This window comes from Elaeis guineensis, chromosome 2 (assembly GCF_000442705.2).
Source record: "Elaeis guineensis isolate ETL-2024a chromosome 2, EG11, whole genome shotgun sequence".
NCBI lineage: Eukaryota > Viridiplantae > Streptophyta > Magnoliopsida > Arecales > Arecaceae > Elaeis > Elaeis guineensis.
In genome coordinates, this window is record NC_025994.2 from 92,103,787 (window position 1) to 92,116,979 (window position 13,193).

General features: G+C 37.4%; 1 protein-coding gene across 2 annotated transcripts; it reads right to left on the reverse strand.

The window, feature by feature from the left end:
• Positions 1-1,657: 1,657 nt before the first annotated feature.
• On the reverse strand, positions 1,658-4,946 carry LOC105053159 (uncharacterized). 2 transcript variants are annotated; one of them, XM_010934220.4, is made up of 5 exons: positions 4,790-4,946; positions 4,483-4,671; positions 2,917-3,034; positions 2,590-2,824; positions 1,658-2,108 (listed from the first exon to the last, which is right to left on the reverse strand). In XM_010934220.4, exons 2-5 carry the CDS (start codon positions 4,632-4,634, stop codon positions 2,080-2,082), a joined length of 534 nt encoding a protein of 177 aa, XP_010932522.1. In that variant the 5' UTR covers positions 4,635-4,671; positions 4,790-4,946; the 3' UTR covers positions 1,658-2,079. The 2 variants fall into 2 exon arrangements, with proteins under 2 accessions (XP_010932522.1, XP_073108290.1); XM_073252189.1 differs by having other exon boundaries at positions 4,483-4,681; positions 4,790-4,944.
• Positions 4,947-13,193: the final 8,247 nt, after the last annotated feature.

Here is a 13,193-nt window from a genome sequence, read left to right on the forward strand (position 1 = left end):
GCTAAGTGACAGGCATCTGAAAACTTTCTAGGTACAAGAATATAACTTTGATGGAAATATGGTCATCATCAGCAACCTGACACTGAAATGAGAAATGTGACCTGAAGAAGTCAGAACAGAAATCAAGGAATATTTTGTTTTTTAAAAGTTTTTGGATAATAATTTCTCAAATGTTTGTTAAAGCTTTTATACCAATCCTCGGGTGGCAACGTTCATTTGAACCTGACACGCTGTAATTGATTTTCTTGTTATTATACTTTCATGCTTGTTAGTTATATGGGAAAATGGTCTATCTCCTTAACTTGCAGATATTTGTAACTCTGACATATGAAGTCTGCGGAAAGAGTGTATTTGGATTGATTACCTGTTGCTTGAATGCACCATTTGGATGTTTTTGTTCCCTTTTTTTGTCCAAAAAAAGAAAGAAAGCATGATGTGTCGAAGTCTGTATTGTTCATCATGAATCTTAAATGCCAAGAGGGAGATAAATATTATTTTTTTGCAGGTTTCTTATGAATGTCATCTGAAGGAGCCCCAATTTATGCCTTGTCCCTGAATTCTGGCAGTCTAAGACAAACACATGGGTGGTTCTGTTAATTTCTGACGGAGGATCTGGATAACAGCTCCATTCACCACGGTTATCAGCTTGTCATCTTAAATTACTCATTAACAAAATAATGGATACAAATGCAGAAAGAGAGAGAGAGAGAGAGCTTTTGTCCTCTAATCTTAATCAACAATCTTCTTCCTCATAACAATTACTTAATTCTGAGTCTTTTCCTTTCTTCAGACACCAAAATAGATGGTAAAGCACCCCTCCTCTGCGTCTACATTTGCTATATGACTAATTTAGAGAGGGAGAGGCTCAAGATTGAGCAAAATAAGGCAATGAAAAAAAATCGAGTACAGATATAGATCTACTTGTTTTTCGTTATTGACTAGTAATTTTAATCGCATGCCTTGCACAGACCCCTCCCTGATTAGCTGCATGGAGACTGTCAGATCATAGACCTTCCGACCATTGAATTGATGCGTGAGAGAGAGGGGTTCTTCTCCAGCACCAAGCAAGATGAAGGATATTATGTGGGTTGCAGTGCTCACCTGCTCTCATACCTATCTCGTCCTTGATGATGTCATATATTCCTCCATTCTTCTTCCTTTCCCCCCTTTCTCCATCTTCTAAGGTTCAGAGCTCCAGGATAATTCAAGCTCATTATAATTCCTTATTGCTCACACTCTACTCTAACACCTTGGCCATCCATATACTTTAAATTTTCATGCCTTTTTCTTTTTTGGAGAGGCTTTGATGTGCTTTATATTGCTTACAGTTTTGTTCGTTGCCTTCTGGGCATTTCTAGTCTATTTCTAACCTATGTGTTCCTCTTTTCAACTTTAGTTAAAAGATTTAATATTAATGATTATTGATTTGGTTTTTCGTATATCCACTTCATTTATTTTGGTTAAAAGTTTCCCCTAGTAAATCTTTTTTAGCTTTTGGAGGAGATAGAAAGCTATTTCAAAATTTTTACCTAACACCTTAAAATCGTATAAAAGAGATCATCCCTTTGAGTGCTTTCCAGCCCTCCAAAACCAATGCTAAATGAAGCCTTAATCCTATAGACTAGTATCCAAACCCTCATATAATCAAAGAAATATGGAGGATAAAAACTACATGAATGCACTTGCAAAGAAGCAAGAACATCAATGCAGTGCATCATTAGCTAAACATCTAGAATTTTACAATTCCTAATTAGAAAAGGAAAAAAAAAAAACACTAGCTCTCAGTGAAGCAACATCTGCATCCAAATCTGTTACAGATAGGAATTTCTATATAAAGTAACACAAATTGCCTCAAAAAAATGAAAAATGTAAAATAATGCAGTCTATTCTTTCAAACCAAAACAAGTTATTGCTGATTCCAGAAAAAAGATGAAGCAAAATTTATTGTTGAAATTATAGGTTTATTTATGAGATCAAGAATGAAAATGGAGTTTAATTTAGTGAATTTCATGGAAGCAAATTAGATAGATTTCTCTGAATCCTTCAAGCCATAGGCGAACCTTCTCCCATCAGCATGCATTAAGCTTTTATACGTACCACAAATGAACCTGTCAATCAGTCAGAAACCATAGCACATTAGATTCAGATAACGTATGCTTGTCGGTAACATTCTAGACAATGAAACACTAAGGATGCTTATCATCAACATTCTAAAAAATGGGATACTGCACTATGCTAAGCACACATATCATAGTTACATCTAGACAAATAGAACTTGGCAAGAGTAAATCAGCTGCCCACCAGAATGACAAATAACCCAGTCACAAATTGATGCCAGACCCTCCCAGCTTTGAAGAGGCCCGCACCTATTGGGGATGATCAAACCATGTCTTTGGTGGAAAACTTGGTTGCTTATTGACTCTGCTATGTGAAATCACCTTAATTGTGAACAAGGCGGGCCAGCTGATCTACTCAAGCATATCTTCTTTAACCAATGCTTTAGTAAGCATTATTGATGAATTCCATGAAGCAACAACCCAGAATGAAAAAAGTCTAAAATGCCAAAACAGAGAATGTAATTAATCTCACATGCAGGCAGGTTGGATATGTCAGCAGAAACAGCACATGGAATTCCAAGGTTGGAGAGGGCCCCTCTTATAATTCCACATGGGAAGTAGAGATGCATGCTTGTGGCTTGAGCTGTTTTGTTATCAGAGGTTGCTGCAGAAGGGTCATGCTGAGATGCATCCATCTTATTGGGCAATGAATTGATTCGTACGCATGTAAGCCAACGGAACCGATTATCCTGAAGCACAAATGTACCCTGCAAGATGATAAAACACAATCATGCAAATCCTTGAATACACAATCACATAAATATATCTTCGAGGCTATCAATCTCCTTCTTGGGATTACTCGGTGATTAGTCCTCAGGTTATCAATCTGCTTATTGAATAGCTCTGACCAAAAATCCTTGCAGATGAACTTGATTGCCTCTAGATGATCACTAAACCGTGGGCGCTCTGTTGTATATCTGGTAAGAAAAAAGAGGATCGAAAAGAATGTAACAGTCTCAAGCATGAAAATTTGTTTAAAACAAAGAACTAGGGGACGAAGAACTAGATTCTCCAGTTCTTATACCAGCAAAAGCAAATCTGAATTGTAAGAGCTAACCCATACATATTTAATTAGACCCAAAGGATAAAACCCATTAAATTTATCAAGCATCAGATGGCTGCCCCAACCATAATTAAATGACTTACTCAAACTCAATGGACCGAGTTCTAGCAAAACTGGACCAAGGACAGCACCCAAGTTTAGTTCAACCAACGTCAGAGGGCTAATTCTGGTTACAAGTTTTTCAGTTTGATAAGGGTCAGAGGGATAGCCTATTCACATTGTTTAATTGGACTCGGAGAGCTAGGCCCGACTTTAATTGACCAAGGCCAAAGGACTAACTGTAGTTGTATGTTTAATTGGACCTGAAACTTAATTCAGAATCAATTATACGAGGGTTGAAGGGACCAAGATTAGAGGACGGAGCATATTCACATGATTGGATCCAGATGAATGAATTTGATCCTAATTCAGTCAGCCTCACTAAACTATATTTGGGAGATGGTCAGCTGGTCACCTTCTAGGGCTTAAGAAATTGAGTCGGTAATCATTACAAGAATGTTTAAGTTTTAAGAATTAGACTCATGTTTATTAGCTTAGAGTAAGTCAGGTATATCTAACTGCTAAATAAACTTGGAAAACTGAACTCACCTAAAATAGACTTACAAGGCTAAGTTCAAATCTATTACTTAGATTATCAGAATTGTTTACTTATCTTTTTCAAGAAACATAAGATTATTTTTTTAAAGAAAGATTAAGTCCATTAATCTCGAAACTGAAGAGCTAAGTCCATTGTGTATCTCGAAGGAAAATGTTGTGTTCTCGGAAAGGTTACCGAAGAAAGCAATAAACCTGGTTTTTTCAGGGAACCACCATATATCAACACTCCAACCTCCAGCTATTGCACCAAAATCTGGGTTACACTTACACCCTTTCGTTGGACAATTTGGGGATGAATATCTTCATCATAAGGAGGTCTTTTCCAGAACCTAGATGAAGGTTTAACTATTAGCAGCTTGTCCCCAGTCCCAAACCTAAGAAATCCATGCTACAAACACAAGCACCAAGTATGATCATACGCTATTAGCATTTAATATCCAAAGACAAGCCATTGCCCACAACTAAAATCTACACTATCTAATATCTTCCACTTAGCTACTCAGTAATATTTATTCTGCTTGAGGAGACCCAAAAAAAAAAAAAAAAGCAAATCTAAACATATCTAAATGCAAGATATTATATACCACGAAAGAAGCAATTTATCTTCCTAAAACGTGATGTCCGTATACTCCAATTCAACACAGAATTAGAAATAGAACTTAGAAAGGAAAAGGAGGAGAGGAAAAGGTTGGGTAGTAAGCGTACCTCTCGGAGAGCTGGAGTCCGACCTGGTAGCCGATGGCCTCGATCCGGCGGGCGGCGAGCTCGGGCTTGGTGGCGTAGAAGCGGGTGCAGTACGTCGACACCATCTCAAAGATCATGCTTTCCATGCAGGTCTCCGCCACCTCCCTCCCCATCTCCACCGTCCGTTTCCCCACGGAACAACGTATTCCTCTAGAGAAAACTTCCAAGATAAAAAAAAATATATATATAGACTATAACCACCCACCTTATTTAGGATTAGGGTGGTTGTTAGGGTTACGAGGGCGGAGATCTAATCTCGGTGGGCTACCTGAGAGGGCGTCGGGCGCAACTTGGTTGGCGTACGTCAGAGAAGGGCGCCGGCGTGGTGCGGTAATGGCGAGGGAAGGGAGACGAAAGGGGCAGAGGAGGTGGGGATCTAGAAGAGTGGAACACCGCTTACTCCTATTTTCAGATGGCAACCGCTCGCCCTTGACTTGGTTTGGTTCTTAGCAGACACAAACGGGGTGCGCCAGATAAAAGCGAGGGTGCTCTTAGATCAGGAAAAATATCTAATTGGAAGTCAGTTACATCAAGTCGGTCGCAGCTGCCGACTTTTTTAATTATACTCCTTTTTTTTTTTTTTGTTAAATTATTAATGAAGCTTAAGACGGCCATACTCAGATTTCTTGCGCCCTTCCTTTTTGTCACTGGTTGCTTGCTTCTCTTGAAGCCTCTACAAAGATTAGGTTCAGGTTACTGGATTTGATATCATAGAGGGCCACAAGTGGGTAAGTAGGGACAGGTCAGGAGTGTATGCTGTGAGTGTGAGGGGGCAGTTCTTGGAGGGTCCAACTGCTGGTTGGCTCAGATCTTTCTTTGAAGAGACAGATCGATCTACTTGTTCCTTGGAGGTCAGGAGAAGTTGTCTTCCTACATTCACGTACTATTCTTGTGGTATTTGTTTTGGAAGTAATCTTCTTGTTGACATCTCTTCTTGACTTTAGCTATCCTGAAGTTGGTTGGCAAGTGCTAGGTGCCAAAATTAAGATGATTAACAATTTCAGAGTTATCACATTGATATTGAACTCCTTCAAATCTCACCGAGTTCTCTACGATGAAGGAAATTAATGTGTGATTTTCTCAGAAGGATATAGCAACAAAACAACAACGCTCGCCTTTGTCGATTGGAACAGCAATTATCTCAAATATCTCAAGGAGGACAGCATTCATGAATTCTATGCTAACATATCATCCATATGGAGTTAGGTGGCAATGGGGGGGACCAAACCATCCTGCCAATGCAATATCTGTAACGAATGAAAATGGGAACTGCTATGTATTGAGATGAATGTAAAGTATTCAAAGAAAAATGTGGCTGAAAGATGCTGCTATGCATGGACAGCTGGTTGGCAATGTTATCGATTTGACTGTTAAAACTGATATATCACATGATGTTGTATTGTTGGCCAAATTTGTCGCTTATTCTCCTTACACACAGCTTTGTGCTGCCGGTCGCATTATTAGTAGGTGATGGTAATTAAATCGGATCAGATCATCTTGATATGGATCGGATCAAAAAATTATCAATTTAAATATAATCTATTTATTAAATAGATCAAAATTCAGATCTAAATCTAACTTGTTTATTAAATAGATAATCCGACTCGATCCGTTTAATCTATTTATTAAACAGTTCAAGTTAGGTTAAATAGATTAAATAGGTTAAATATATTTTTATCGGATTAAATAGGTTAAACAAATTGAAAATAGATTAAGTAGATTTTTAAACAGATTAAATAGATCTTAAACGGATTAAACAGATTAAATAGATTATCTGTCTCAACTTAATTTGAATATTAAATAAATTAAATATCTTAAACATAAATTCAATCTAAATATTAAATAATTTAAATGGATCGATCTGTTTATGATCCGATCTGTTTAGTTTAAACCTAAATATATTTATGGTAGATTAAACACAAGTTGGATTGATAGATCAGATCATATTTTATTAATTTTATTATTGGATACTTAAAAGAGAACTATAGGTAAAATGATACAGATTGAGCTGGTTGCTTTAACACTAGGTGGTGCACTAGAGGGTATTGCATCTTCCTTCCTTGGAGAAACATAATTGGCTTGTAAGTGTAAGAAACATAACACTAGTTCAAAACCCCACTATGGAAGCTGAATTTAAATTGATGTCAATTGGTTGTAGTGAAATAATTTGGTTTTTAGGACCTCTCAAATATAGGTATCAATTCCTCTGCTCCAATCATCCTACAAGCTGATGCTGTAGGTGCCATCAAAATTGCAAGCAATTATCTTCTATTTGCGAACAAAGCACGATGAAGTTGACTGCCATTTCATTAGACAATACTATCTTGATAATATCATTTCTCTTATGTGTCTTCAACACTACAAATAGCCGACATACTTCGTAAAGCTATGACAAGGAGTCGCATAAATTTCTCGTTAGCAACCGATGCTTGCAGACTTGCATCCGTTTGAGGGGGGATGTAAAACATAGCTATACTAATTATACCTGTCATTTATATACATATATATACATATCTATCGTTGGATTGTCACTTTGTATGCTGTAGGGGTACTATTGTAAGGTGATATTGTTTGCAACGAGAAGGTGGAATCCAGCCAGCGAGTTTTTTCCTTCCAAAAATTCGCGAAAGAGCTTTGCTTCACATCTTTTTCCCTGTTTTCTTGTTGCTTGAGATATGTAACATTGGGCGTAAGTATTTGACAAATGTCCTACTAATGTTAAAACCCACTAAAAATACTTCATTTCAGAGGAACCACTGTGAGCCCTTTATTTTTAATGACACATATCTCACTTAATTTGTACGTAAAAACTTTAATTTTTCTACGAAACTACCCGTCAAACTTCCAAGAAACTTGATCATTATGGTCTTTTTTGAAGGTAACTTGATCAATTACCATCAAAATCTAATGGTTGGCTTCCACATATGGATCGGAACCCGATCAAAGCAAGGCCACGTAACATGGATGAACAGGCACTTGGACCTCGAGACTGCATCTTATGCACGGTACGTTACCAGAATGGTTTGGCCCTGGCAGGGCGGGGAAGATGTACGTATCGATAGGGAATGGGCGCACGGACGGTAGCACGGTAGGGCTCGTCACATGACTTGGAATTGGAATCCGGGCCACTCCGGGTGCAGCCGGCCCCATACCCACTTCCTTGCCCGCGTTGATCATGCGGCTCCTCCATGAGCTGATCTGCAGCCAAGATGGGTTGGCAACACAAAAGCCAGAGGAAGAAAACAATGGAGATCACCACCAGTAGGTTCCTCTTGAAACGACCCATATATATTCTCTCCAAGGTATGCATCCGTATATAGGTTGGTTGGATTAGAGGAAGGCGAGGGGCATGTGAAAAAAATGGGTACCTTGGTGTAGGAATATATAGAGGGGAATGCAAGGTCAAACGCTGGAGCCAATTCTAAATCCTTGTGACAAACCAGCAATGGCGAACTCGGAAATTAATGCCTCGCATTCCTCCTGTTGGAAGAGGTCCAGGTCCAAAACCTGGCGTCCAGGTCCATAATTTTGACGGTTAGGCATGGGGTAATACCTCGTAAGTGTTAATGAATGACTTGCACTGTCTTTATATTACTTCAATTATTTTCTGTTCGCGTAAAGATTTCTTCAAGTTTATGATATTCATTACTTTTATACTCTTAACACTGTTGACTTTGTTGTTAAAAATGGTGGACCTTGGCGAAATGGTATGGCTATTCTATTCTGGCCTAACCTTTAAAAAAAAATAGGAACAAAGTCTCTATTGGTGAACAATTAGACTATGTCATCACCACTATATAGTGTACGTGGTATGTTACTAGGAGCCCCCTTTTTTCAACTCTGAAGTTAAAAGGAAAAAAGAGATTATATTACATTATCCGGCGTACATGGTATAGCACGTTGGCATGCTAAATTTCTATAACACGAGGTTTAAATGTTTCCAAGGCGCACTGCATTCGAGGAACTCGTGGGTTCAAAATAGCCAACGGACGTGGATGGCATGAGGTAGTACGAATAGAGTGGAAGGCAAGTCTGTTTCGTGGCCTATCATAGTCCAAAGGGAGAAATTATTAGGTAAAATAATTCTACCATGTTTAAGCTCGAGGACCAAAGCTTTTCATGTTACCAAAGGAGGATCCTAGATTAGTTTGAACATTATTAAACTTATTCCCACCTTACACCTCTCCTCTGTTCACAAACATATTGAAATGGAAAAATCCTATCTTCTGTCCATGGACATATTGAAATGAGAAAAGCAGTTATATAGTGCCCTTGATTCTCCTATTAATCCAGAAAAGGAAGGAGTGGATTATCAATAATTCCATTATAACTTCCATCTGAATCTGCTCGCACATTTGACGTACCAAGTGCAAATTTTTAGAGGGATTTTTTTTTTTTTTCTTGAAGTAACTGACCGAGAAGGGTTCTCCCCCAAGCGGTATTATTAGAATACAGTAGTTTGTGTACGATGTTTGAGAGGGGAGAGAACATCAAATCCTCGTTTACATCATTAGCCCTCTTTTACATCATTGTAGACGTTCACTCGGTCTTTCACTCCGACATCCAAAAGGTGTGATTCAGTGATTTAATCACGCTGATCTCTTTTGTTATAACTGTTCATAGTTTTTAGAAGGATTTATTATCTCAAAGTACGCATCTGATGTGCCAACTTGAAAGCAAATAATTCTCAATTAGATTTTGGAAAATCTTGAACCTTTTTATCTCGGTTTCGATCACCCATCAAAATAGATGATATCATGAATGTTGAAATCTTTGGCTTGATTTATATAATGGCAAGGCCAACAGCGAAACTTGTACGCATTATACATGTGACAATTGACACTAAACATTCAATCCACTATTTAAGTTTCAAAAACTACAACATTGCTTTCAAATTAAAAACATCAAATAACAATGACAACGACAATAATGATACTATTAGATACATGATTCTTGTTAAATGATTTACGTAGCTCTCCCATAATTATTTTTAGAAAAAAAAAAGCAAAAAAAAGAGAAAAAAAATCAATAACAGCAACAACATATGAAAAGAAGATCCAAAACCGACGATCTTTATAAACATACCATAATGTCGTAAAAATATATTATATTTGACATATTTATTGGAAGACGAATAGCACTGTAGATTGGATTGCTGATCACATTGGAGACTGTTCTGATGCCAAGAAGATAAATTCCGAGAAACACTACGTGATATTTTATATTGATTTTTTAGTCTATACTCGCATCAGCTATCCGCTTATGATCAGAAGAGAGAGAGAGAGAGAGAGAGAGAGGCTCGGGAATAGGCGACCTTCATGATCGTGCCATAATGCCATGAAAACATACCATACCACAATAGCCCATGGCCATGTCCCGATGGAGCCATGCTGACTTACGGTGGGGTAGGGATCTTGGGAGCTGGCTCAGTGGGTCTGTATGGATCCCCCGGACAATACCAGATGTTGCCAATACGGGTGCAAAGCACGCTGGGGCTGGCGAAGGCCGGTTGGGAACCCAAGAGCCAAAGAATACAAGCAACAATGATAGCAAGGGAAACAGCTCTCCGAATATAGTCCATGCTTCTCAAATATACGAACAGGGGTGACCTTGTTTCTCGTTCCTCTCGTTGGCTTTCTTAGTTAAACAGGGGAGATATAGATACATATATATAGGAGCTTTGATGCAGGGAAGTCTATTTTTGTATTGGTCCGCTACCAAGATGATGAAGACCTTTCGTCCCATCTTTACAAATCTCGGTATGTGACCACTCTTTGTTAATCCTGCAAGCTTGGTCTGCATCTATTTCTGAAAATTTCTTACTACTTGGGATAGGATTCGCTTAGGTGTGAAAATTCAAAAAATTTCAGGAGAAGCTGGAGGCACAAATGGTCAATCCTGCGTGTGGAAAGATGGACATTCGAAATCGTTACGGTGAACCTGTATTTCAAAGTCTTCATTTGAAAAGTCAAAGTCCTTTTTTTTTTTTTCTTTTGAGATAAGGCGAGGACAAATTATGTACAAGAAAGGGAAGAGAATAAACAAGATGAGTAAAAGAAACAGAAACTAATAGGAAACTAAAAGAATAAGATGGTCTCGTAGAAAATAAACTAGATTGAAGGAGTAGGTAAAAATATGAACTTCCTTACCAGCATTTGTTTCAGAAGAACCAAATACTTTCACTTATTTAGAACCAATCACAGTCACAAATTAGCATCCTTAATTTTAAACCAGATTTTAACGAATAAGATGTTAATTAATCAAGTTTGTAGACCTTTCATGTGAATATGAGAGTCGTGGTTTCATCTTACTCACACACCAATCTTAAAATAGACTTCCATTTTACAAGTTCTTTAAATCAACAAAAATAAAACCTAATGAAACATGTTAAAATGTTTTATCATTATTATTTATTTAAAAAGTCTTTTGCACATCATTATCCATCAACATTTGTTAGCATAAATCGCATGACAAGCTTGAGACAGTACAAATGGTCAATCATGCGTGTGGAAAGATGGACATTCGAAATCGTTACGATGAACCTGTATTTCAAAGTCTTTATTTGAAAAGTCAAAGTTTTTTTTTTTGAAAAAAAAAAAAAGATAAGGGGAGGAACATAGCAACCCAATTTTACTACGGACAAATTATGTACAAGGAAGGGAAGGGAACAAACAAGATGAGTCAAAGAAAAGGAAGCTATAGGAAACCAAAAGAATAAGATGGTCCAACAGAAAATAAACTAGATCGAAAGAGTAGGTTAAAATATGAACTTCTTTACCGGCATTTGTTTCAGAAGAACCAAAAGAATCAATACCTTCACTTGTTCACAACCAATCGTAGTCACAAATTAGCATCCCTGATTTTTGACCAGATTTTAAAGAAGAAGGTGCTAATTAATAGGGGTGAGAATAATCAATCCGATCCGTCAATCTGACCCACATTCAATCCGTATTTAACAGGTTTGGATTTGGATTAAACGGATTCGGATCGTAAACGGATCGATCTGTTTAATCCATTTAATAATCGGATTGGGTTCAAGTTTAAGACAACTGATCCGTTTAACCTGTTTAATCCGTTTAATAAATTGGTTAGATCGGATTGAATCGGATCGGGTTATAACCCGTTATATTTTTCTTTTTACCTTTTAGTCTTTAGAGTAAACTGAATAAGTATTTTAACTTTTACCCTTTACTCGTTCGGTCATTCCACTCGTTCATTGTTCGGCCGATTCCGCTTCCGCAGCTGTTCGCCACTTTCCTCCTTTAGGATTTCCCATTCCATCTCTTCTCTTGGCCGAGGATCTCCCATAATCTTCCCCACCACCAGCAATAGGTGGCCGTCTACAACTAGCTCCTCTCCATTCGCGGCTGTACTGAAGGGAACTTGAAAGAATCGTGAGATTCCGCTGATCCGAAGCTTAGGTATTCCCCTCCTCCTCAACCTCCTCCATTAGATGCTGCTCCTCCTCGGTCTCCCCTCACGAGAGTGCCCGCTGGGACCTAGCCTCCATCTTTAGCCGTCGTGATGCGAGACATCACGACAACGACAAACTCGGAGGAATCGTGAGATTCCGCTGGTCCGAAGCTTAAGTATTCTCCTCCGATCTCTGAGGTTGGTATTCGATCTAGATTCGACGAGTGTTCTTAGGTTAGATTTTTTTTTTTTGGATTTACGTTAGGATTTTTGGGATCTCAGAACGATCTGGTCTATTATTTGTAATTCTCTTTGTTTGACTGGTTTAAATTAAGAATTTTAGTCTTTTTTAGTAGTCATTTTTTTTTCCTTCTTGATTTTGCTCCGATTTATGGGTTCAATAGCATTAATCTATTGATGTTCGATCTGGCTCTCAGACGATCATTGTTCTCCTATAATTTATTTAATAAATATTATCTTGTATGTCTCATTTATATATTGTTTCATTTATATATCGATTTGTTGGTATATTTCAAAATTTATCTTAGTACATATTTAAAGCTTTGCTACTTTATTTTCTGATTCTGTAATTCAGGGTATAAGGTGTTGATTTTTTGATATTTTGGAGTTTTTTTTATTTCTATTTTTTATGCTAAATGTCAAAGTGTGCAGTATGGCCTATGTGCAGAGATTTGTTTTAAGATTTGTGTAGGAAGACTGATGATTTTGAAATATCTTTTTGTTGATTCAACTGTTTCTAACAGCAATAATCTTGGACAGCCTTCTTCTACAGGCAACAGATTGTTGTTGTTTTAATTTAGTTGTAGATGAAACACTAAATCTGAGCCTCCTCTTCCTCTTCCTTTTTTTAATATTCTAATTGTTTTTAATTTTTTTTGTGATTAATTTTTTTTGTGGTTAAGGATAATGTGTTCCAGTTTGAAAAGGTATATTTTATCTTGAATTAAATATGCTGGCTGTTTATAAATTACGATGTTTATCTTATTTAAAAATAAATTAAATGGGTTAGATCAGATCAGTTAAATAGATTGTTCATCTATTAAACAGATTAAACGATAAACAGATTAAATGGATTGGATCGGGTCAGTTAAACAGGTTAACTATTTAATAAACAGGTTAAGCGATAAACAGGTTAAATGGGTTGGGTCGGGTCGGTTAAACAGATTAACTGTTTAATAAATAGGTTAAACGGGTCGGATCGGATGACCTGTTTATTAAATGAGTCAGGTTCAGATTTG

Excerpts from the sequence above, each read along its gene's own strand:
- LOC105053159 (XM_010934220.4), bottom strand. The coding sequence starts at position 4,634 with ATGGGGAGGGAGGTGGCGGAGACCTGCATGGAAAGCATGATCTTTGAG. Across the intron at positions 2,825-2,916 it reads ACCTGAGGACTAATCACCGA|GGTACATTTGTGCTTCAGGA; the intron begins GTAATCCCAAGA and ends ATCATCTTGCAG. Across the intron at positions 2,109-2,589 it reads CATATCCAACCTGCCTGCAT|GTTCATTTGTGGTACGTATA; the intron begins GTGAGATTAATT and ends ACTGATTGACAG.